The sequence below is a fragment of the Lynx canadensis genome, chromosome C1 (genome assembly GCF_007474595.2).
Source record: "Lynx canadensis isolate LIC74 chromosome C1, mLynCan4.pri.v2, whole genome shotgun sequence".
In the NCBI taxonomy this organism is placed as follows: Eukaryota; Metazoa; Chordata; class Mammalia; order Carnivora; family Felidae; genus Lynx; species Lynx canadensis.
In genome coordinates, this window is record NC_044310.1 from 172778012 (window position 1) to 172803495 (window position 25484).

Below are 25484 nucleotides of genomic sequence, written 5' to 3' on the forward strand. Positions count from 1 at the left end.
CATCATAATAGTATGGTACTGGTATAAAACAGATAAATAGACCAACAGAACAGAACTGATAGCCCAGAAATAAACCCAAGTATATAAGGTTAACTACTATTTGACAGGGAAGACAAGAATACTCAATGGAGAAAAGACAAGTCTCTTCAATAAATGGTGCTGGAATAATTGGATACTCACATGTAAATGAATAAAACTCAACCCACTCACAAAAATTAACTCAAATGGGTTAAAGATGTAAATGCAAGACCTGAAACCATGAAACTCCTAGGAAGAAGACATAGGAACCAAGTTCCTTGACATGGATCATAGTAATGATTTTTTTGGATATGACACCTGAAGAATAAGCAACAAAATAAAAAATAAAACAGGACTACAACAAACTAAAAAGCTTCTACATAGTATAAGTAACTATTAACAACTTAGAAAATGGGAAAAAAATTTGCAAACAATATACCTGTTAAGGGGTTAATATCCAAAACAAAGAACTCCTACAACTCAATAACCAAAAAAAAAAAAAAAAACAAAAAACAAAAATTCCAATTCAAAAATGGGAAAAGAACCTGAATAGACATTTCTCCAAAGAAGATATATAAAAGGCCAAAATGTACATGAAAAGATGCTCAATATCAGTAGTCATTAGGGAAATACAAATTAAAACCACAGTGAGATATTAAATCACACCTGCTAAAATGGCCATTAACAAAAAGACCAGGAATAACAAATACTAGTGTGGATATGGAGAAAAGGGAACTCTGTGCACTGATAGTGGAATTTTAAATTAGCACAGCCACTATGGAAAAATAGTATAGGAGATCCTCAAATAACCAAAAATAGAACTACCATATGATCCAGCAATTCTTCTGAAAATACATGCAAAGGTAACAAAAAACACTAACTCAAAATCATGGTTCCACCCTCATATGTACTGCAGTATTATTTACAATAGCCAAGATGTGGAAACAACCTAAATATCCATCAATGGGCCAATGGATGAATGGCTATTTCACACACACACAATGGAACATTATTTAGCCAGAAAAAAGGAAACCCTACCATTTGTGACAACATAAATGGACCTTGAAGACATTCTGCTTAGTGAAATAAGTCAGACAGAGAAAGACAAATACTGCATGAGGTGGAATCTAAAACAAACAAACAAAAAAAAAAACAAAGAAATGAAAAACAATACCACCCCCCCCAAACTCGTAGAAAGAGATCAGCCTTATGGTGACCAGAGGGGGGGGTAAGGGGAGGGGGAATTATAGGAAGGTATCAAGGTATATTTCCAGCTTTAAGATAAATAAATAGTAAGGATGTAACATACAGCATGATGACTATAGCTAACATTGCCATATAACACATAGCTAAAATGATATAGAAAAATTATTAAGAGAATAAATCCTAAGAGTTCTCATCACAAGGAGAAAAATTTTTCCCCTTTATTCTTTCATTCTTTGTTTCCTTTTTATTGTATTTACATGAGAAGATGGATGCTAGCTGAGCCTACTGTGGTAATCACTTCATAATATATGTGAATCAAACCATCATGCAGTATGTCTTACGTTTATACAGTACTATGTCAATTATCTCTCAATGAAACTGGGGGAAACTTTTAATTAATTAATTAATTAATTAATCATTTCCCTATTAATGCTACTCAAAGTGATGCTTATAACAAAATTATCACCTATTAAGCATCTCTATAGACCATGCATTTTGCTGTTTCTATCAATTTAACTCATATAATGGCTCTATAAAATAAGAGTTAGCACTATACAAATTTTGGAGCTGAGGAAACTAAAGCCAAGAGTTGAAATAAATAGGATTTAAATCCCAAGTCTACACTATTAATACTGTACTACGTATTCCTGTTGCCTTTTACTATCATGGAATTTTCCCTACCTGTGACTGGCTACCTTAAATTTTACGTTATTCTCAATTGAAAGCTTAAACTGGACATAATGTTTGAACATTACTTTTTATTTAATATTTCACTATGATTCATTTGTGTTATCATCTAAAATATATATATTGAGAATATAAGAACAATTTTCCCAATTGATATTTAATTTGGTACCCTTCTTTCTGCATGGTCTGTACCACTTAACAAATCAGGAATATGTATTTAATATCAGCTTTTCATCATCAAGATAAACATAATATTAAAAAATAATAATTCAAGTGTAAAGTATTTAAATGGGTAGGATACTGGCAAAGAGATATACTTTATAATATGAAAAGATACTGTGTAGTCCTTACCAGACTCTGGTGTGTGTGTGTGTGTGTGTGTGTGTGTGTGTGTGTGTGTATGCACTATTTAGCAATTACTAAAACGTAATCAAGAAATGAGCAGCCTGAATGCCTAGCACAGTGCTGGGCACTGCTGACCCAGGGGATCCAAGCAATGTAACTCTCATCAAAAGCACCTAGAATCTTATTAAGGGCCTAAGACCCACAGAGAGTCATCAAGTAATGAGAGATAAGGGCTAGGCAATAAAAAATCAGGTGCTAATTTGTTCTGCTGTAGAGGTAGTATTATACTAGTGATAGGGACAAAATTTCTCTTACCACATTTTTTAATATAATTTCCATTTTCTCTTTTGTAAAGATGATAATTATTTGAAAAAAAATCTAAAGCACCAGCAAATAAGTTATTTTACAGAAATATAGAAAAGCAGTTAACATTTGATAGATTATATTCAGAGGATGGTTTACTTCAATATTTGAGTCAGTTCTGTTGGCAATAGGAGGCATGTTTAATCAGGCGCAGTAACTAATCAAAAGTTAAGTAAGCTTTTACCTACCAAAAACAGACCACTTTAGAAAGTATATGAGGGTGATACTCATTTATTCTTTTTGCCTACATTTACCGAATCAGTTATGGGAGGTTAGATAATACCATTCTATCTCTATAGGTTTTGGAATCACTTAGAAACATATACATCAGGATGATTCTGATATCTATAATTTTGTAATTTCTAGACAAATTCTTATTTTGAGTCCTCTGTCAAATCAATTAACCCAATAAAGCCTTTTTTGAAATGTCAATATATCATATTTTCTCCATTAGCAGGAGAAACTTTCTGTACTTGGTTGAATGGCAACACCCTAAAATTTAGTCCACTCAGAACCTCAGACTATGAAATTATTTAGAAATAGAGAATTTGCTGATGCAGTCTGGTTAAGATGAGGTCATACTGCATTAATGTGGGCTCTGATCCAAGGATTAGTATCCTTAGAAAGTATTATACTAGTGAAGACTTGAAAAGCACACTAATGTTTAACCCTTCTTGATGCTGAAACCCCAAGACTTCCATGTAAAAAGCTTGATCTAACCACCTGGAATATGAAAAGAACATCTGTACAGAGTGGTCCAACATTCCCAACCACTCCAGCCATCTTAGCTGAGGCCCTGGACATGTGAGTGAAGCCAACTAGATTATTCAGCTCTGTGAGGGCCAACACAGAAGACCCCGAAGTTCATGAAACTTCAAACACATGCTCCTCTGTCATCTCTAAGAATACAACAAATTCTTCTTCAAACATAATTATCATGGGCTTTCTCTTCTCTATTCTTACTTTCTGCTTTCCATATAAAAAGAACTTAACCTGTTGGATGGGTTTTTTTGAGGAATTAATTTACTTTTCTGATTTAACGGTTCTTCTCTAAAATTCAAGATTATCTACTCTTGTCAGCTTCACCATAACAATCATCCCTCCAACTCTATTGTTTTTAAAGTAGGTGAGATGAGGAAGAAACCAAAGTTATTACAATGTTGCCTCAAATCCATTCTTTCCCCTTTATTCTTGTAGATTCCTTATTTCAGGACTTCAGTGTTTCTTGCCTATGTAACTACGCATAGTGAAATCTCTCAGGCCTTCTAACCCCAGAAATCCATCCCCCATATTGTCACCAGAATAATCTTCTAAATTGAGAATTTGCTTAAAACGCTTTGATGGGGGGGGGGGGCGCCTGGGTGGCTCAGTCGGTTAAGCATCTGACTTCGGCTCAGGTCAGGATCTCATGGTCCGTGAGTTGGAGCCCCGCATCGGGCTCTGTGCTGACAGCTCAGGGCCTGGAGCCTGCTTCGGATTCTGTGTCTCCCTCTCTCTCTGCTCCTCCCCCGTTCATGCTCTGTCTCTCTCTGTCTCAAAAATAAATAAACATTTAAAAAAAAAAACGCTTTGATGGGTTCTCATTCATGTATGCCTAAGTCAAGACAACAAAAATATACTGGGGGCTCACTAAATGCTTGCTAGGCACTATACTAAGTGTTGTGCATAAATAAGTGTGTGAATAAACCAATAGCTGCTTTCAAGGAGTTTCCATTCCCTTAAAGGGAGACTGACAGGTAAAGAGATATTTTTGATGTAATATGAAAAGTGCTAAAATGGAGGAAAGCACAGAGGAAGCAAATTTGGCCAAAGCTGAGAATGTCAGAAAAACTTCGTAGAGATGATGACACTTAAGCAGTCCTGTGACTGTGAATTCCAAGACCTGTGAATATGCGTTTCATGGCAATGAGGAATTAAGATTGCTAATGGAAATAGGGTTGCTAATCAGCTGACCTTAAAATAAAGAAATTATTGTAGGTCATCTAGATGAGCCTAATATAATTAACAGATTTTTAATTATAGAGAGGGAGGCAGAGGTCTGAATCAGAGAGACAATTGAAGATGCTACGTGCTGGATTTGAAGTGGGAGAAAGGGAAAGCTTCTAGAAACCATAAAGAGGTAGGTCGTAGATTGTGTCCAACAGCCTCCAGAAGAATGCAGCCTTGCCAACACCTTGTTTTCAGCAGAATGAGATTCATTTCACGCTGCTGACCTCAATTATTGTAAGATAATACCTTTGTATTGTTTTAAGCCACAAAGATTGTGGTAATTTGTTACAGCAGCAAGAGAAAACTACCACAGGGCCAAGTCACAGAGGCTGTTATATGCTTTGTTAAGTCTTAGGGCAATTGGAGATTTACTACAGGGGAGAGAGATGGCATCAGATAGCACTTTGATAAAAGATGGATTGCTGGGGTAAAGGTGGCAGAGAGATAAGGCTGTGGCGATCACACAGACAAAAGAATGATGAGTGGCTTAACTGAGGGAGTAGTGTACAGGTGGATAGGACAGGTCCAATTAATTTCAGTGATAAAATCATTAGGACTACGAGAACAACTGAATGTGGGGAATATGGGGAAAGTTAAGTATCTAGTACTATTTCTCAGTTTCTGGCTTGGGTAGATACTGATATCGTCACTGAGATGGGAAATGCAGGAAAAATAGGGCATTGGCTTTGTCCTGTTTCGGTAAAGGGAGGGGTTGAGATTTGAGTACGTGGAATTTGAGACGATTGCGAGACATCTATGTGGAGAGGGGCAGTGGACTGTATCTTAAAATCAGAGTTCAAATTTAGGAGTACTTTGCATATGAGTGCCCATAAAACAAATAGAACAGATGTAAAACTAGTGTATTGATTAAGAAACTGCCTCTGGGGCCATTATTAAATAGTAATTATAATTCTTCTTTAACCTTTGCAGAAAAAAGAGGCAACTATTGGGAAGGCTGTTAGAAAGATTAAATGTGGCGAGTGTTTAGCACAGTACCTAGAGTTAGTACATTAGTAAATAGTAGGTATTATTACTAAATAGCCCAGAAATAAGAAAGAACAACAGTGGGTTAAAGAATATTAAAGGTCTAAATCCACATTGCTGACAAATCAGATACAGTCTGGGCCTTCAAAGTACTTCTAGTCTAGGGGAGGCCTCGTGGCGCAACGGTAGCGCGTCTGACTCCAAAGTACTTCTAGTCTAGTTAGCTCCTTGAAGGAAGGGGCCAAATTTCACTCACCACCATATCCCCAGTGCTCCACTCAATGATGGGCCCAAGGAGTCAGGTATTTATAAATTCTGGCTGGATGGTTGACGGGAGGAGAAAGAGGGATCATGGAGAAAGCAAGGGAGTCAGAAAGAAGGAGGGAGTAGGAGAGTGAGGGAAGAGAGCTAGAAAGAAAGGAGACTAGAGGGAGGACAGGAGAAAGGCAGTGAGCCTCAAAGGAAGTCAAAGGATCTTATGTGAACCTGGAATGGGAACCTGGGGATGGAGTGCGATCACAGTGTCTGTAAGGAGGCACATATAGAAAACCAGGCCTCTGTCCCTACAGTGGGCTGTACAATCACTCCTGGATTTTGTGTTTTGCCCTGTTACTCCACTTCCCCTCCCCCACCCCCACCCGCACTAACTTCCCCCCTCCCCCAACCCGGGCCAAACCATAGCTTCTTGGAGGCCAGGAGAAATTAGACAGCTTTCAAAGTTTGGGTTTTTGTTTGGTATGACTGCGGGGTACTGGTTTGAGACAGAAATGGTACACTGACTGTGACTCTCAGACCAGGCCCCTGGGACCGACTTCCCCGAGCCTGTGACGCTCACGCCCAAGCACCTCGGGGAGGGCTCCACCCTTCCGGCGCTTCCAAGTTGGGAGCCTCGAACGCCACGAGGGTGGGGCCTCGCGGACGCGGGGTACTGACCATTCTGGATCCAGTGGCGACGGGGACGACGACAGGGAAAGGGGTGCGAAGGAAGGACACAGGAGAGGGCGGCTGAGGGTAGAAGGGCCCGGGGCTGGCGATGGAGCTGTACCTCAGCGCCTGTTCTAAGGCTGCCAACGTCGCTGCCACCAAGACGGCCACCAGTGGCCTAGCCTCGGAGAGCCAGCAATGCGGAGACGTGAGTAGCAGCCAGCCCGGCGTCGTGGTCCTTCGCCCGGGCTTCCGGCCCTGTGGGGCTGGGGCAGGGATAGCCACCGACCGGTCTCGCGATTCCTAACCGCCCGCTTCTGGCGCCCTCGTGCGGCGCAGCCGGTGGTGGTGGCTCGGGTTGCGGTGGCCACACCTGGCTGTGGCGCTGGGGGCCAAGAGCGGGCGGTGTCCCGGGGAGCGGGAGGTCTACAGGGCTGTCTGGTAGGGCGGGACCCTTCGACCTTGACCGTAGGAGTTCATTTGGTTGGAGTAGGAGTACACTGGCCTAATACCTAAAAGGAAAGACCAAACTCTCCCAATTGCATCTGACAGGGCGTGCACAAAACCCACTTTCCAGGGGTCGGAGCGGGTCAACTACTGGATCTGCCTCTTGGGGTCAAGTTGCCTATGATCCCAGGAAGCAATACTTTATACTATACTACGAAGTTAGGTGAAAAGGTAAAGTAATTTTTAATTGTCTTACATTGTTTTCTTTGCACTTTTCTACTTGCTGTTAGATACAGGAACTACATCATACAAAGTCCATTAAGGGAATCTGCACTGATATACAGACGAAAAAGATAACCAACCCCATATCTAACCTAAGATATTGCTTAGGATGCCTATCAGGCAACTTCATCTGTATAGTTTGAACAGAATCGTGGGCTAGAAAGATTCTTAGCTCTGTCTTAATTTACAATTTATGGAACCATATTAACATGTCTTTATACTATCACTTTACATCTACTTATTTAGTGAGGTTTTATTGCAAACATATTTGGTTGAGAGGGGGAAGGTTATCAGGGATAGCTGGATATTTGATTGTGTTATGATTTTAACCAATAATAACTTGGACAAAACTCTAATTACAGAACACTTTTCTATTTTATTTTGAGTTGCATTCTATTTCATATACTAAGTGAGAAAGAAATGAAGTTGAAATGAGTTAACATGTTCAGTATTTAACAATGACTGCATGATTTGCCCCAACTTCCTCATCCAGTTTTTTCCTCCAATCCAAAGCCTCAGCTTTTTCCAGTTGGGGTCTTTTATACCTACTCACACATACTGCATTAGTATTTCTGTGCCTTTGTTCCTTTGTTCTGTGCCTTGTCTGCCAAATCTGGCATATTCTTTCTTCTTCTGCCCAATCTATGAATCTGAACCATCTTTCAAGATTCTTTCTGAAGTATGATAGCCCCCAATTAGCTGTATTTCCTTAAAATTTGCATTGCTCTTGGTTTATATAGTTTCACTCTACAGTATAATTTTATGTTTATAATTTAAATCATGCTGGGGTATAGTATGCTTCTCTCAAACTCTTTCATATTTTTAGTCCTCCATACCTCTACCCTCAAACCTCCCCAGCCTTTGACCCAGTAACTAATGCTGAAGAAAGTTCAGTGCATTCTTGTTCAGTGGTTCTTTGATCAATATTGAAAAAAAAAATTAGGAGAAAGAATTCTGAGTGACCCCGTGTCCTTCTTCTATCTATGATGTCACCAGAAATAAGCCTCCCCCCCCCAAAAAAAAGGGGGGGGGGAACCTGGGTGGCTCAGTTGGTTAAGTGTCCAACTCTTGGTTTCAGCTCAGGTCATGATCTCACAACTGGTGAGTTCAAGCCCTGCATCTGGCTCTGTGCTGACAGCAAGAGCTTGTTTGGGATTCTCTCTCTCCTTCTCTTTCTGCCCCTCCCACTTCATGATTCTCTCTCTCTCTGTCTCTCTCTCTCACTCTTTCTCTCTCTCTCTCTCTTTCAAAATAATTTAAAAAAAAATGAATAAGGTCCCTTGGTATTTGATACTTGCCTAATAAACAGCTTTAACCTTACTGATCCTAATAAACATTATTTCTTAAAGTAAGTTTTGTTTTGGGGTATCTGGTTGGTTCAATTGTTAAACGTCCAGCTTTGGCTCAGGTCATGATCTCACAGGTTCATGGATTTGACCCCCACATTAGGTTCTGTGCTGACAATGTGGACCCTGCTTGGGATTCTCTCTCTCCCTCTCTCTCTGGCCCTCCTTGCTCATGCTTTCTCTGTCCCTCTCTCAAAATAAATGAACTTAAAAAAAAAAGTATGTTTTTTTCTGGAAAATATCTAATTTTTCTTTTTAAAAACAAATTTGTTCTATTAGAACTAACTATGCCACCTCACACTGTTAGACTTAGTCACATCCAAACAAACTAGCTTTCCTAAAACATGCTTGAAACCTCTAATATCCCTTCTGAAGGCTAAGTGTAAACTTAGCCCTGTCTATTGTTTGCTTATTCAAATATATTGTTTGCTGAATTACCATTTCTGTCAAATAGTAATTCACTTGTCAATTACTTTTTTAAAATGTGTCCCCTCTATTCTTTATTATATTTATTTCCCCCAAACTATCTTGATTTAATCATAATTAGGCACCAGACTGTTTCCCTGGAGAATGACTTTGTGAGATCCTTCTTTTTCTTTCAGTACAATCTCCTCCATAAAGTGGTGCTTTATGTTTATACTTTTAGTTTGTGTGTGTGTGTGTGTGTGTGTGTGTGTGTGTGTGTGTGTGTGTGTTTAAGGGAAACTAATCACTTTAATTGACAACAGAATGGTTACGCTGGCTCCAATGAATGGATATGTCTAAAAGGTGTTCTTTGTTTACAGGTCAGTAGCCCAGATTTGGTCTTGAGAAATATACTGTCATCACCGTTAACGTTCAACATCTCTTAGATGTTAACATCTTTAAAAAAAGATGTCAGTATCTTAGAAAAATATAATCGGTCCACTCCTTGACTCATGATTGTTGATTGTTCCCCTTACAGGAAAGATATGGTCTTTATATCTGGTCTCACTGAATTCAAAACATTGTCCAATGGGATTCTTTTCTTTGCCTCCTCAGAGAAGCATTGGTAACTGGGGAATTGTGCTTTATAATTTAGGGCCTTGGAAGAAATTGAAGCCTGGTGTCAAACAAGAGGTCAAAAACTTATCAAGGAGGCTTTTAAATGGAAAAGGAAAGCTAGCATCCTATCAGGTTCCCGCAGCCTGCCCCTTTGCCCACATATGAAACATCCTCCCGCCTACCTTAAGGGAGTTCTTTATAGGGTCCCACCCAGCCAGGCTCGGTAGTGTTTGGAATCTGACTGAGTTGGCTACTGCCAGACTGAACACAGAGGTCACAAATTGGTACCTGCAGGCAGATCTGGGTTGGTGTACAGTGTGTGGGGTCTTATCAGTTGAACTGAAGGCCCTCAAGCAGCACAGGCGCTCTCAGGGTCCCACATCTTACGCACATTCCAGTTGCCTTTCACTTGAGACAGCTGCTGCTTTGACTGTACTTTAGACTAGAACTTCCATTTTTCTGGGCAAGAAAACTTAAAGGAAAGCAGAAAGAAAGAATGCAAAGGCAATATTAGGACCACTTCCACACCCACTTGTATCCTCCACTTTTTCCCTTTGAGAAATTCCCCCACAACCCATTATCCCACCCTGCCATTGAAAAATGGACTAAGAACTCACACACAAAACAATCCACCTCACTTTGGTAATGTAATTTATAAATGAAAGTAGATAATTCATCCGTTTTCTCTAAAGTAACAGAGAAACATGACTGTTAGCTGATATTTTCCTTCTTTTATATGCTAATGATTATTGTATAAGGTGGTATTTGGTCTTTACACATATGAAGAAACTTCAGTCTTATCAAGATCTATTTTTTGACGTTTATTTATTTATTTTTGAGAAAGAAAGAGAGAAAGGTAGCAAGTATGAGTCGTTGGCGGGGGGGGGGGGGGGAGAGAGAGGAGGGAGACAGATAATCTAAAGCAGGCTGTGCACTGTTAGCACAGAGCCCAATGCGGGGCTTGAACTCACAGACCATGAGATCATGACCTGAGCCTAAGTCGGACACTTAACAACTGAGCCACCCAGGTACCCCATTATCAATATCTTTTATAATTGGTTTTTCAATATGTTGAACTTTGTAAGACCTTGATTTTTTTCCTAACTGTAGCATTCAGGGATCGTTGGGTTTCTTGCCTTAGATAAGACCCCCCAATACAAAATAACTCTTTAATCCATTATCTTTAAAATCTGATTTTTACTTCTACTATTTTTGTTAAAGCTGTTTCTGGAGAGTGTTATGCTAAGTGAAATAAGTCATACAGAGAAGGACAGATTCCATATGTTTTCATTCCTATGTGGATCCTGAGAAACTTAACAGAAGACCATGGGGGAGGGGAAGAAAAAAAAAATGGTTAGAGAGGGAGGGAGCCAAAACATAAGAGACTCCTAAAGACTGAGGACAAACTGAGGGTTTATGGGGGGTGGGGAGAAGGGTGGGTGGGTGATGGGCATTGAGGAGGGCACCTGTTGGGATGAGCACTGGCTGTGGTATGGAAACCAATTTGACAATAAATTTCATAATAAAAAATAAAAATTAAAAACAAAAAAGCTGTTTCCATGAATCTTCATAAAAGACTTCTATTTTCTTCATTTTCAGTTTATTGATATATAATCATAATATTATCCCTTTATACTTTAAATGAAGTGAGTACATTGACCTGGAAGAGGGAGGAGGAAAAGAAAGTTTTAGCTTTCTTTATACATTAAAACAAATTTTATCCTATTCCCTTTCTTTCCTTTCCCTTCTTTCTTCTCTGGCTCAGGGCCAAGGACTGATGGAGATCAGAGAAGGAATTAATTGAATGAGAGTAGGTTTTTAGAATAGGATCATGTGGAGAAAAGAGGGAGAGATAATAAATTTATGTTGCCTAATCCAAGTCTTTTCTGTTGCTGATTTTACTCCACACCAGATTCTTCATGCATGCTTTATTTTCGATGAACAGTGTAGTCATTTCGATAGGTTAACATTTAAAAGTGAATTTCATTAGTTTTCCCTTTATAATATTTTTAAATCTGTGTTTGCAGCTTTTTCGACCTTCTTACGGTTTTAACCTGACTGATCCTTACTGTCGACTTTTGGAAAACCAATATAAAAGTCTCCATGATCCACATTTAAGAGAATACTATAAGCGCAAAGATATCCTGAGAAGATTAAAGAAGGGTGGCTATATCACCAGCAATAATAAAGTGGGTTGAAGATTAATTCTTTTTAATCATTGCAAATTTCTAAGACTTGATAAGGCTTGCTTCTGTACCTTATGGTGGGGGAGGGGGGAGATCTGTATCACCTTTAATTTGGTCAGAAGAAATACTTAATGGGAAATTTCATAAATTACTCAGTATTTGGGTCAAAGGAAATCAGACAATCGCTTTTTTCTAAATGAAACTACTTCTTCCCTCACGTTTTTTCTTTATAACATCAAAAGATGATTACCAAATAATTTGGGGAGATAAAGGTAATTTTCCCAATTGTATCATAGTCCTCTTTCTCTGCCTCTAATGTCACTATATGCTTGTCAAGGATTATGTCCCATACACTTTTTAAAAACTTGAGACAAAATAGGAACCTAGCAAAATCAGTCTGATGGAATATTGATGGACTATATTCTTACTGGGGCTGAACATTTTTATTACATTGGTCTTTTAATAACTCCAGTTGTGGGTACTAAATCCTCTATCATGGCATAATGCATATTAATAAAGTAATGGTTTGGAAAAGATAGTTCCTCTGGGTTAAAAATTATAGAGAGATCCTGCTTGCAAAATTGTTAGCACTTTATTACTCTTAATACCAAAATATTATCAAATGGTATTCCATTACTGTTTTTTCCTCTAGAAAGTAATTGTTAATGATTTTTAAATATTTGTATTCATATATTTTTGTTGTTATTATTTTGTTTTGTTTTTTAGATTGTATGTACCTTGAGGGAATTGAATAAGTACAGGCAATATCTTACCAGTTTAAAATTAGACTTTGAAAGAAACTATATGAGAGATCAAGTAAGTTAAATACTTAATATGGTTTCTTTACCTAGGGTTTGGAAGAAAGCTTTCTTTGTATGCAAAATATTTTCTTTTAATATTTTTACCTTTAATTTTGACAAACTACTTTTTCCAAATAAAATTTAGAAGAAGAATAAATAATATTTTGTTACCAACACAGTTGCTATATTGAGCTAAAAAAAAGGGACCAAGTCATCTATTAATATGCCTGTGGTAGCTTACATAATTTAGCAATAATTTAGCAACTCAGACATGTCACTTCTACCTGAGCGAGGACCAATAGGAAGAGTCTATTGGGCTAGCAAGATTCTTCATCCGTAACCCCCAAAACAGTGGGAATAACAGGAGAGGAAGTATATGATAGTTATAATGTCCTACAGGTGACTCAAAAAACACGTACATTGTGTATGTGTACCCACACACATGCAGCTGTGTTCATTCAATAAAAAATGTTATTAAAGGTGAAGTGGAATGCCTTGATGTAGAATAAGTGGGTATAGATAGTGACTTCCTTTCAATTTTTGACTCAAAGTTTGTGTGAGAGTGTGTACGCACATGCACATGTGCATGAGTGAGCTCGGGTTTTAGGCTCGAGTGAGTTGGATAAAAATGAGAAATGTATGTGTATGTGTACTTTCACAAATTTATGTTCAAAGGTTAAGAGTTGTAAAAGAATGATAATGACTTCCCTATACTATTAAATGTTCTATATTTTCCCCAATTTCTCTCCTATGCCTAGAGCTTCTCTTCCCCTTCTTTCTTATTTTCACTTAACTTTTTCAGAATAGGTAGAAAAATATGATGAAATATTTATCATTTATTTTCAGAGGAAGACATCTTTATTTTGGGTCAGTTGTCCATGTCTATAATAGGTTCAAATGCAATTAAACAGAAGTAGCTATTCACAAAGTACTAAGCACTAAATAAAAAGGCATATCGTAGGACAGTTTTATTTCTGGAGAATGCAAAAAGAGTTTATATACATATATATGTATATCTATATTCACATTTATGTACATATATGTCTATGTGTGTATATATTGCATACTTTTTTCAATAGGAAATGCTTGCAAAGCAAGTAAATAAACTACAGGAAAACAGTCAAATACCTAGACGTTCTGATGTTGCACGGTTCCAAAATTGGTTGTTACAGGAAGACACCCAATCTATTAAGGACCAGGAACAATTAATAAGGAACAGGTAAGATTGAAGTTAATGCATATTTTATGTATATATTGTAGACCCAAATATGGAAGAAGATACTGGAAAGAATTGAAAGTAGGAATTTTTTTAGATAACAAGACACTATTTAACTCCACTACTGTCCCCACTATGGAGAGGAAAGGAGACCAAGAGGTACAGGAATTGGGAAATTATGGTGGCAAAGGTATGAAGAGGAATTTCTACCAGAGAAGACAGGGTTTCTGGGAATCCAAAAGGTAATCCAAGCTGATAACTGAAGAACAAATCAGATCCAAAATCTTTCCTATTGTAGGAGATGAGGGAAAGTATCTTTAGCACATGCTTCCTTTTCTTTAATGTTTGTTTACTTATTTTGAGAGAGCGTGAGCAGAGTAGGGGCAAAGAGAGAGGGGGAGAGAGAGGGAGAGACTCCGTCGCTCTGCTGTCAGCGTAGAGCCCAAGTGGGGCTCGATCTCAGGAACCATGAGATCATGCTGGCTTGAAGGTCTATGAACAGAGCTGATAGAAAGTCAATAAAATTCTTGTAGTTTAAGAAACAAAAACCAAGCCAGAGGGTGGTTTGGGAATATCAAAGCAGATGAAGCCATCATAAGGGAAACAGCCAATACACCTTTACTTGTATTTGCACTTTTACTTAGATATTTGGATATGATAAGTAGGGAATTAGAACTTGAGCGTACAGCAGAAGAGCAACACCTGCTCCGAATGGATAGAGAAGAAAGACGACAGCGAGAACACACAAGAAGAAAACTTAGTCTTCGTAGAAAAATTGAAGAGGTGAGATAACAAATTTAAAATATTGAGAGAAAAACTGTATACAACTGTTTCATTTGTAACTAGTTGTCCATCATAGTTCCTGAAGTCATTTCAGGTCTGAATCATATATCCCCATTAATCTTTCTTCACAGCTATAATATACAAGTTGTTACATAAAATAATGAGGCTGATAGCGCAAACTATGTATATGAACCAATACCTGCTCTTAAAGAGATGATTGTGAAAGTTAATAGACACTATTTAACTCCCCTAAAGTCTTCATTGTTGGCGGGGGTGGGGGGGGATTTTTAATTCAGCTTTAGTAAAAAATAACCATCTTGCATTGTTAATAGGACTGCAGTAAGGAAAGCCCATCCTAAACCCAATGTATGACTTTCATTATGCTTGATCTGATGTCTGTTGGGCCCCTGACGTGTTCTAATTTGCTTGGCGGTGGTGGGCAAAATACAAAGGTTTATTGTGAGCATGTACTGAGTATGTAACTCCGTGCTCCCTAGGAATGGAAGACAAAAGAGATGCTACTTCTGATGAGGATTGGAGAAGATGTTAAAAGAGAAGCTAGGATAGAGGAACAACGGCGTCGCAGCAGAGAAGAGAGTGACAGGAAGGTGGGGTGAGCTTTAAAACCTCTAACTGGGACTGTTTGAGGAGAAGCTTTTGCTAGTTTTGGTATTTGAAAGTACACTTTGCGAGATAACAATGGACCAGTTACCCCAAATGATATGCATTATACAAAACTGAAAGCTACGGATATATTTTGGCTATATTATATTCTGACTATAATCAAAAAAGTGCTGCCTTATTATTTGATACAACTGCTTTTGACTTTATCTCACGACGTAAACTAGTAATTGTTCTAGGAAAAAAATGATAAACTGATTTTTCTTACTCTCAGAATTTCTTGGAAAAAGTTCTCAATATTTCCCTACCAGCTAATTTTTTTAGAGTAACTATTTTTTATTTTAAATGATACATAATATTTTATGATTTAGAATGTAAACGAGTGTAAACAGAAAGAAATTATTTGTAATCCTAGCACCACCTATTGTATGGTACATGCACACATTGTGTGATATTTCTATGAAAATTTATTACAATAAATAAATTCATGTTATTACACCTTACAGGGTGTTTTGTAGATTGCTTTTTCATTTAATAAAAGAACATTGACAACTCTCCATGTGGATTAATGCTTGTCTAAAATTACAAGTAATTTCAAAGCTTATTGGTTTTTATTTTTATTTATTTATTTTTAAGAGAGAGAGAGAAAGCAGGGGAAGGGCAGAGGGAGAGAAAGAGAGAGAGAGAATCTTGAGAGAGAGAGAGAGAGAGAGAGAGAGAGAGAGAGAGAGAGAGAGAATCTTCAGCAGGCTCCACACTCAGTGCACAGCCCAGCACAGGGCTTGATCCCACAACCCTGGGATCATGACCTGAGCCAAAATCAAGAGTTGGACACTTAATCAACTTAGCCACCCAGGCGCCCCTCAGTAGCTTATGGTTGACAAACTAGATGTAGTATAAGATCTACATAATTTGGTTATATTGATATATACTGCTATGTAATATATTTTATTAATGTAAATTTAAATATGTATGATAATCTTTTATTCTACTTTGGTACATATACCTTTTAGTATTTTCAAGGTTCATATGGTGAGCTCAGCTTATCCCACTTTGTTGTAATTATTATTTTCTAATAATCACTTTTTTGCAATGGGAATTCTCTCCAAACTGACCTTTTTGTTTGCGTCCAGACATTTCTGAAAGTATCTGGTTTGTAGAGCAACAGAATGTCCCAGGTCTCCCCTTTTTGCCTCATGCCAATTACTATTCAAGGAGTCCTGACCAATTTTCGTGGCAACCAGTGCAATGGGACAAGTTCTGGCACTGGAAGTGCTTTTAGACACTACCGCTGATGGTAGACATGGTGACAACACAGGAAGCTTGAGCCATGTTCATGGCAGAGAGATATCTCAATTATTGATATTTCCAATGAGTTATTCTAAATTGTTTCTCTTGAATTGTGTTTTAATAGAAGTTTTCAATTCATTGGTGTATCCTTCTTAATATTTTAATATTTTTTTCAGATTGACACCATTTTACATTGACATACATTTTACTCCAGTGTATGTGCTTAAATTACAATTATGGAAATCTTTAAAAGATTTGCCTTTGTATCTTTGTCAAAAATCAGTTGTATAGTGTATTTTTGTATTCTTTTCTACTCTTTGATCTATGTCTATTACACTGCTTTGATTACTGTACCTTTTATAGTTCTTTAAATCAGTAGTGCTAACCTTTTAAGTTTGTTCTACCATTTTAAAGTTGTTTTGGCTAATCTAAATCCTTCACATTTCTGTATAAATTTTGGAATCCGCTTTTAAGTTTCTACCAAGAAATCTTACTGAGATTTAGATTAGCATTATGTTGATTCTATTGGTCAGTTTGAGCACAGTTGATCTCTTGATAATATTGAGTCTTCCAACTTGTGGACCAAATATTTCTCTCCAATTATTTAGGTTTCCTTAAGTTTTGCAGTTTTCAGGTCTTACACATCTTTTGATAGATTCATCCCTAGGTATTTCATAATTTTTATGCAATTATAATTGGTATTTTTAATTTTAAATTATGATGATTTGGTGTTAGTATCTAGAAAAGCAAATTTTTTAGTCTGCATTGCCAAAATCATTCTAGTAATTTATTTCTAGATGCCAGTTGACATTCTACATAAATGATTACGTTGCCTATGAATAAAGGTAGTTTTATTTCTTTTCTTTGGATGCTTTTTAATTTTCTTGCCTGATTGCACTGACTTATAACCCCTGTTATAACCTAGACTAGAAAAAGTGATAATGGACATTATTATCAAATATTTCTTTTGTCCCTTCTCTCCTCAGTACAGGCATATATTAACTAGGTTGCTTGATGTTCCACACCTCACATATACTCTTTTCATTTTGTAACTTTTTTTCTCTCAATATTTCCTTTTGGATGGTTTCTTTTCCTTAATGCACTTTAATTAATCTCTTCTGCAATGTCTATTCTGCTATTAATGCATATCTTATATTACTCATCTCATACGTTTAAAAAAATGATTTTGGTCCTTTTTATATCTTCCATGTCTTTTCCTTACCTTGTAAATATATGGAATACAGTTATGCTTTAATATTATTACCTTTAATTCTAGCATTTGTATCATTTACGGGTCAATTTTAATTGATTGATTGACTCATTTTATGGATCATATTTCCCTGCTTCTTTATATGCTTGGTGCTTTTTGATTAGATGTCAGATATGAATTTTACTTTTTGGATGCTGAATATTTTCATATCCTTCTAAATATCCTTTAACTTTTTTCTTGAATGTAGATAATTTCTTTGGAAACAGTTTGTTTTAAGTCTTGCTTTTTAAGATTTGTTAGATGGGACCAGAGCCATGTTTAATCTTATACTAGTTATTCCTCACTACTGAACCAAGACCCATTTTAGTACTCTACCCAATGCCCTGTGACTTAAGATGTTTTTCTGGAGTGGATGGTGAAAATAGGCATGATAGACAGGTACCAAGCACTTTTCTCTCTAATCCTTTAGGATGGCCTTTGTTTGTTTCCTTGCATACCTGTACTGATCCATTCTCTTGCTAAATACTCTAGGGAACCCATGGAGGATCTCTAGGGTTCTTTCTCTGTGCAGTTATTTTCTTTCTGGTACATTGAGGGTCAATATTAGCCCAGAAGCTTAAGACAGGAGTGACTGTTGATTTCCAACATATACTCTCACATTTTAAATGTTTGTTTTGCATTTTTAAACAGAAAGCTGACATTAATATTATATACCTTAATATTTTAGAAACAAGCCCTTCTAGAGAAAAAAATGGCTTATCATTTACAAAAAATGCAAGAAAATGGCTTTAAAAGAGAAGAGATGAGAAACAACACATTTCATTACAGAGGACAAGATGGAACATATAGTGAATGTGAGAATATTAAAAAGCTGATGGAGCTATGTAGAAAATGCTTATCTATGTATTTACGTAAAAATCCTTTCATAAAACTCTGATTGCTTACAATTGCTATCTGCTTTGTGTTAGGCACAGTTCTAGGCGTTTTTCTATTACGGTTCAAGTGGAAAAATAGACATATATGTAAAAATTAAAACAAAGTAAAATAATCTTATCAAGTGGTCTAGTAAGCAAGCTTGCCTATACTGTAGTTCTGACTTCCCTATACTAAAAATAATGTATTTTTTGCTACTGAAACTTTAAAAACTTGCATGTAAGATAATTGCTATTTTATAACCAACATGGTATTCTACTATTTTCCCAGCCATAATGAATAGACAGTACCAGAAGAAGGTGGGGGGGGGGGGGGGCAGGCAGGAGGTCGGGGAATAAAGAAGGGAGGAAGTGGAGAAGAAGGGAGTGTAAGGAAGAAAAGACAAAAGAAGGAAATGAAGAGTTTAAAGGAGGGATATCCAGTCATGACTTTGCTATGCCCAATCTCTACCAGCTTTCTTTAAGCTCATAAAATACATTAAATTTGTTAAATTAAATTAATGATGTTAACTACAATTTCATAGCCAGAATGCAAAAATGTAGATTTGCTTTAATTATCTTATGTGGTATCAGGAAAGAACAAGATCATCCTTCGTCCTATCAATCCTCTTTCTAGATGAAAGCCTCCTTATGTCACTCCAGTAGATTACTAACTAGTTTTCATTGCCTCTTTTTTCAAACCTACTTCAAATCTATTTTTCAAACTGCTACTAATTACACTTTAAATCTGTTCTGAGGCTTTCTTCTGCTCCCAAAACATAAAGATGTCCATCACCTCTTAACTGAAGCTCAGACTTTTGAGGCAACCATTCATCACTACCTAGAGCCCAACTCAAACCTAAATTTTAAGCTTTATTTCATACCACCTCCTTGAAGAAGGCAGCTATGATCTAGGGGTGATGTACTTAGGCTCTAGAGCTAAACTGCTAAAGTCCATAATCTTTACCAAACTGCTTTACCATAATAATCTATCCATTCAAATAGCTTGGAAAAATTACTTAACCTCTTTGAGCTACAGTTCATGATCTAAAAACAAAAATAGTACTCCTAAGTTCTCACAAAGATCTCAAAAGTCTATAGTAACTACTCAATTTATTTCATTGTCCAATCAAATGAGACTACTGACCATTCCTAACACACAAGGTCCTTTTCTTACTTCTGTACCTCTCTGTCCAATTTTCTTAGCCTGGAGTGATGTGCTCAGTGTCCATCTATCCCAATCCACAATTCTTTAAGCCCCACTGTAAGTGACATTCCACAAAGTCTTTCTTTTTTTTTTTTTAACGTTTATTTATTTTTGAGACAGAGAGAGACAGAGCATGAACGGGGGAGGGCCAGAGAGAGAGGGAGACACAGAATCTGAAACAGGCTCCAGGCTCTGAGCTGTCAGCACAGAGCCCGACGCAGGGCTCTAACTCATGGACCGTGAGCTCATGACCTGAGTCGAAGTCGGATGCTTAACCGACTGAGCCACCCAGGCGCCCCCCACAAAGTCTTTCTTAACAGCCCTAATTGGAAGATCCTTCTTCTTTGAATCCCTTATAGTACTTTGTATTATTCTCAATACACTTATTACATACTTCCCACTGTCTTAATCACCCATAATATCATATCTCCCACTTCTGTTTTCACAGAGCAGATAGTACTGTATTTATGTATGTATGCATGTGTGTGTGTATAAAATATATATTTGCTAAATAGACTAACTCAATTTATTCAGCTCATCAAAATAATGAAAACAATCTCATGCTTCAGAAAAGAAATCACTTCAGTAACTATATACATTCCTAAACTCAACTGTTAACTTTCTAAATAGGAAAAGAGTTCCAGGTAGACATTTTAAACATTTGTTACCTCAAATTCCCTTTTGAAGAAGATGTAAAGGGGGTGCTTGAGTGGCTCAGTTGGTTAAGCATCTGGCTCTTGATTTGGGCTCAGGTCATTATCTGACTATTGTGAGCTCAAGCCCTAGATTGGACTCTGTGCTGAGCAGGGAGCCTGCTTAAGATTCTCTCTCTCCATCTCCCTCTCCATGTGCCCCTCCTCACCCTCATGTGCATTCTCTCTCTCTCTCTCTCTCTCTCTCTCTCAAAAAATAAAGATAAAATACATTAAGAAGGTATAAATGAATCCAATTTATATTATCAAGGTGACACAAATATCTATCTTACAAAACAAACAATTATACTTCCAAATAATATTGTCATCTTCCACCAAGTTGACAACTTCCAGAGGGACAGAGAGAGAGAATGAAAGAGGAAGGGAATATTAGGTGAAATTTACTCCAGTGGGCAGACAGATCACTCTCACATTTACATCTCTAATGAAAACCCGTTGAGTACCCATTATGTGAGGAGACTTTGCCCTCCTTACGTGGTTAAAAAGAAGAACTATAATTACCTGTATCACAAAGGAGTAATATATATACAGTTGCCTGTGCCAGGCTGGGAGGCACATCCAAGAATGCAATAGTAACTGTGGCCCAGTGGGTCTCTAGCCAGTAGCTACATTGGTATGCATCCCAGCAGATAGGAAATGACATTTTACAGTTTGTCTGGGTGTAGCTTTTCTCTCTACCAGAAGAAAATTCTGTCCCTTCAAGTATATCTTTTAACTTGAAGTGATAATATTTCAAGAATTATTACCTTCCCATTTCACATCTTTCCATCTTCTCCAATACCTCCCTATAATCCCACATACAAATTAGCATAAGGCTCACCTCCCTTGGGCTTGATAAAATAGTCTATCTTGGGTAATTCTGTCATCACTCTTACTAAAAATAAATGTTTTATTACATTTTTAAGCTTATTCTCCAAAGAAGAAAAAGAAGTCTTTTGATAATATGAACTTAGTTTACCAAGTTGGTGACCAGAGACCAAATAAAGGAGTATATGGTAATTTAATATTTTGATAAGAAATACTGTAGTAATTTGAGAAAGACTGAGTTTGGATAGAATCTTTTGCTTAAATGCTTTAAATGCTTAAATCTTCTGTTTTGTGTTGTCAAATGACTGATTTAGAATGATGCTTACCAATAATGACACAACCTCTATTGCTTCCAGAATTTGATCTCTAGTTACTGATTTAGTGTTCTAAACTTAATATTATGTCATAATTTTAGAAAAATAAAATGAAAAATCTATTGCTGTTAAACAGTATATGATACCTAAAAAAAAAAACAAACTAATTTTTATAATGTTCAAAATGATTTTAGAAAACTCTGAAGTCAGTCAGAAATTAACTCCAAAACTACTCTGAACCCTATTGAATTTTACTTTATTATGTATCCCATACTGTTACTTCATGTTGTCTATTAGGGCTCACTGGATTAGACCAGGAACACAAACGGCAGCATAAAACTTCTCCAAATAATACACTGTCAAAGTGTGGGGCTGTTAAAAATTGAACAATATGAATCTCCTCCCACTACCAAATTTCCAGGAAAAAATCAAAGCAAAAAAGTTAAATTAATTTGGCATTATTAATTCAAATTTAAAGAAGAAAAGTCCACAATCTTTCCTCCCTGAGTATGTAATTTGATTAGTCTCATCAAGACTCTGAAACCTGGGGAGCGACAGAGTTGTCTTAGCGGAGGATGTCTTCCACTTTCAGGACCACTGAGGTAGATTTAACTCTTAGGCTTCATGGGTCCTATTTTTAAAGCTCAAAGACTTTTTTAAAGACACCAATAGTTATTACAAGGCACACAATTATGACAACACCAGCCCCACCTCTACAAAATGTGTACATTCATCAGTTGAAGGAGATTTGGGTTGTTTCCAGGTTTGGGTGATTATGAATAGAAAAATCAGAAGTATTTGTAGTCAGCTTTTTATGTAAACAAGGGATTGTTGAGTCATAGTAAATGTATGTTTAAGTGAACGAAGTACTGTCCCAACTGCTTCCAGAGTGTCTGTAATATTTTTCATTCCCATCACTAATGCACGAGAGATCCATTTGCTATGCATTCTTGCAACCATTGTATTATCAGCAATTTTTTATTTTAGTCATTCTAATAGATATAGTGTTAGCTCATTGTGATTTTCATTTGCATTTCCCTGATGGTTAATGATGATGAATATCTTTTCATATGCTATCTGCCACTTGTAAATCCTGCTTAGTAAAGTATCTGTTGAAGCTTTTGCTCATTTTTAATTGGGTAATTTTCTTACTGTTAAGTTTCAGAAGTTATTTATATACTCTGAATACAAATCTTTTTCAGATATGTGATTTGCAAATATTTTCTCTCAGTCTGTGACTTGCCTTTTAATTTCTGTTCCATTGATCAATGTATGTGTCTATCTCTTTGCCAGTACTGCACTGTTAATTAGCATAGCTTTTTACAGTCTTGAAATCAGGTAGTATAATTCTACCAACTTAATTTTTTCCCTCAAAATTTTAGGACTATTTTAATTTGCTTGCCTTTTGCATATAAATTTTTTGATCAGCTTGTCTGAAAAAATTAGGCTGAGATATTTTAGTGAAGTACATTAAATCAATCTACAGATCACTTTAAGGAGAAAAGAAACCTTCTACAAATCTTGGTCTCCCAATCCATAAACATAGTATCTTTTCTGTTTAGGTTATACTTGATTTCTGTCATAAGTGTTTTTATAGTTTTCAGCATAAAGATCTTATATATGTTGTGTCATATTCATACATAAGTACTTCATTGTTTTGGTACTATTATACATGACGTTTTTAAATTTTGTTTTCCTGTTGTCCATGACTATACTTTTTACTATACCTCTTTTTACATATTTTTTTAGTGGTTGTTCTAGACAACACTGTACTTATCTTTTCACAATTCCACTTCACCCTTTAAGTGGAATGTACATCTTTCCACTATATATGACTTCTTATCCCCCAACCCTTTGTTATAGTTGCCCTATGTATTACATCTACATACATCAAACATCCATTCAGACAACGTAACATGTTTTATTTTAAATAACTAAATAGAAGAAGACTAACATATTATATTTACCCAGATAGCTACCATTTTGAATGCTCTTTAATTTCTGATATTCCAGGTTTCTTTTCCAGTATCATTTTTTTCAGTCTATAGAACTTCTCTTTGTATTTCTTTTAGAACAGATTTTCTGGCACTGAATCATCTTATTTCCCTTCTTCTAAAAATGTCTTTATTTTACCTTCATTCCTGAATGACAGTGTTTTCATTCGATATAGAATTGTAAGTTGACATTTTTTCCAGAACTTGAAAACTGTTTTTCCGTTTCATTGTGTTTCTGTAGTTCTGATGAGATATTGTCTATATTTGAATAGTGATCCTCTATAAGTAAGGTGACATTTTTCTCTGGTTAAAATTCTGGGGGGTGGGAGATAGCTTTTAGCAACTTAATTATGATATATCTGGGTGTGGATTTTTATTTTTTTGCCTGCTTTAATCTTCACTGAATTTCCTTAAACTTAAGTTTATATCTTTTGCCAAATTTCATTTAAGCAGACTTCCTTATCTCACAGAAAGAACTACTATCCAAATCTAGTGATTACCATAACCATTATTTTTTAAATATATTTTTTAAATATATTTACTACATGAGTGTATATCCTTAAACTACATATATACATATAGATAGAAATAAATACCATTAAAAATATTTTAATGTAACTGATATGCTGTTGTATCCAGTTGTATGCGATGTGCTTTTTACACTCAGCATTATGTTTCAGAAGTTTTATCTCTGTGTTGCCTGACATTTTATTTCATTACTGATATATCCCATTGTGTGAATATACCACAATATACATATATTTCTCTTGATGGAAATTATAAACATAATATTATATTGTATTTTTATGATATATATATTTGTATTATATGTTACTGATACTATATTTATATATTATATATTATATTTATATAAATGTTTATATAAATATAAAATCTCATGGTACTCATTGAAGAGATTCTCTAGGGGTTATATGCCTAGATATGGGATTTCTGCATCATGTTTCCTTTTCTGAGAAATCATATTTTCAAATCTCTTGTCCATTTTCCTAAGGGGTTTTCTTTCTCCTGTGGATGTGAAAGATTTTTAAGCCATACTAGATAATTGTGTTAATATATATATATATATATATATATATATATATACACATTACAATAAATATCCTCTTCCAATTGTGATTTGTTTCTATCCTTTCTTTTTATCTTTTGATGTACAGTTCTTAATTCAATATGGCTGATGTTAATCTTTTGTCTTATTTGTAGCAAATATTTCCAGTTTGTTAATGGCTTTTTTAGCTGTTCTTTTTTTTTTTTTAAGTTTATTTATTTATTTGGAGAGTGGGGAGCAGAGAGAAGAAGAGAAAGAATCCCAAGCAGTTTCTGTGCTGTCAGCATGGAGCCTGATGCAGGGTTTGATCTCAGGAAGCATGAGATCATGACCTGAAGCCAAAGTCAAGAGTCACACATTCAATTGACTGAGCCACCCACGCACAACAGTTTTTGTTATTAAACATTTCAAACATAAATAAAAACCAGCAGAACCCATATGGTGCCTCCATCTGACTTGTTTCACTTAGCATAATACCTTTTCTATCTATAAAATCATGTCATTCACAAATAGTGACAATTTTACTCTACTTTTCCAATTTGGATGCTTTTTGTTTCTTTTTTTTTTTTTTTTTTTTTTTTTTTGCTTAATTGCAGTCCCAGAAGGTCCCTTAAGCTACCCATCAGTCTCTTAATCTATATTTTAAAATTCTTTTCTAGGTGCCTGGGTGTCTCAGTCGGTTAAGCATCCATCTTTGGCTCAGGTCATGATCTCATGGTTCGCGGGTTTGAGCCCTGCATCAGGCTCTGTGC

General features: G+C 36.3%; 1 protein-coding gene across 1 annotated transcript in view; it reads left to right on the forward strand.

The window, feature by feature from the left end:
- Positions 1-6625: 6625 nt before the first annotated feature.
- FSIP2 (fibrous sheath interacting protein 2) overlaps positions 6626-25484 on the forward strand; it is a 97396-nt gene continuing 78537 nt past the window's right edge. The window contains exons 1-9 of the mRNA XM_030323753.1: positions 6626-6724; positions 7069-7194; positions 11642-11803; positions 12527-12616; positions 13680-13819; positions 14461-14599; positions 15097-15207; positions 18448-18568; positions 21457-21546. Of these exons, the coding sequence (XP_030179613.1) occupies positions 6626-6724; positions 7069-7194; positions 11642-11803; positions 12527-12616; positions 13680-13819; positions 14461-14599; positions 15097-15207; positions 18448-18568; positions 21457-21546 (1078 nt within the window). The remainder of the gene's footprint in view (positions 6725-7068; positions 7195-11641; positions 11804-12526; positions 12617-13679; positions 13820-14460; positions 14600-15096; positions 15208-18447; positions 18569-21456; positions 21547-25484) is intronic.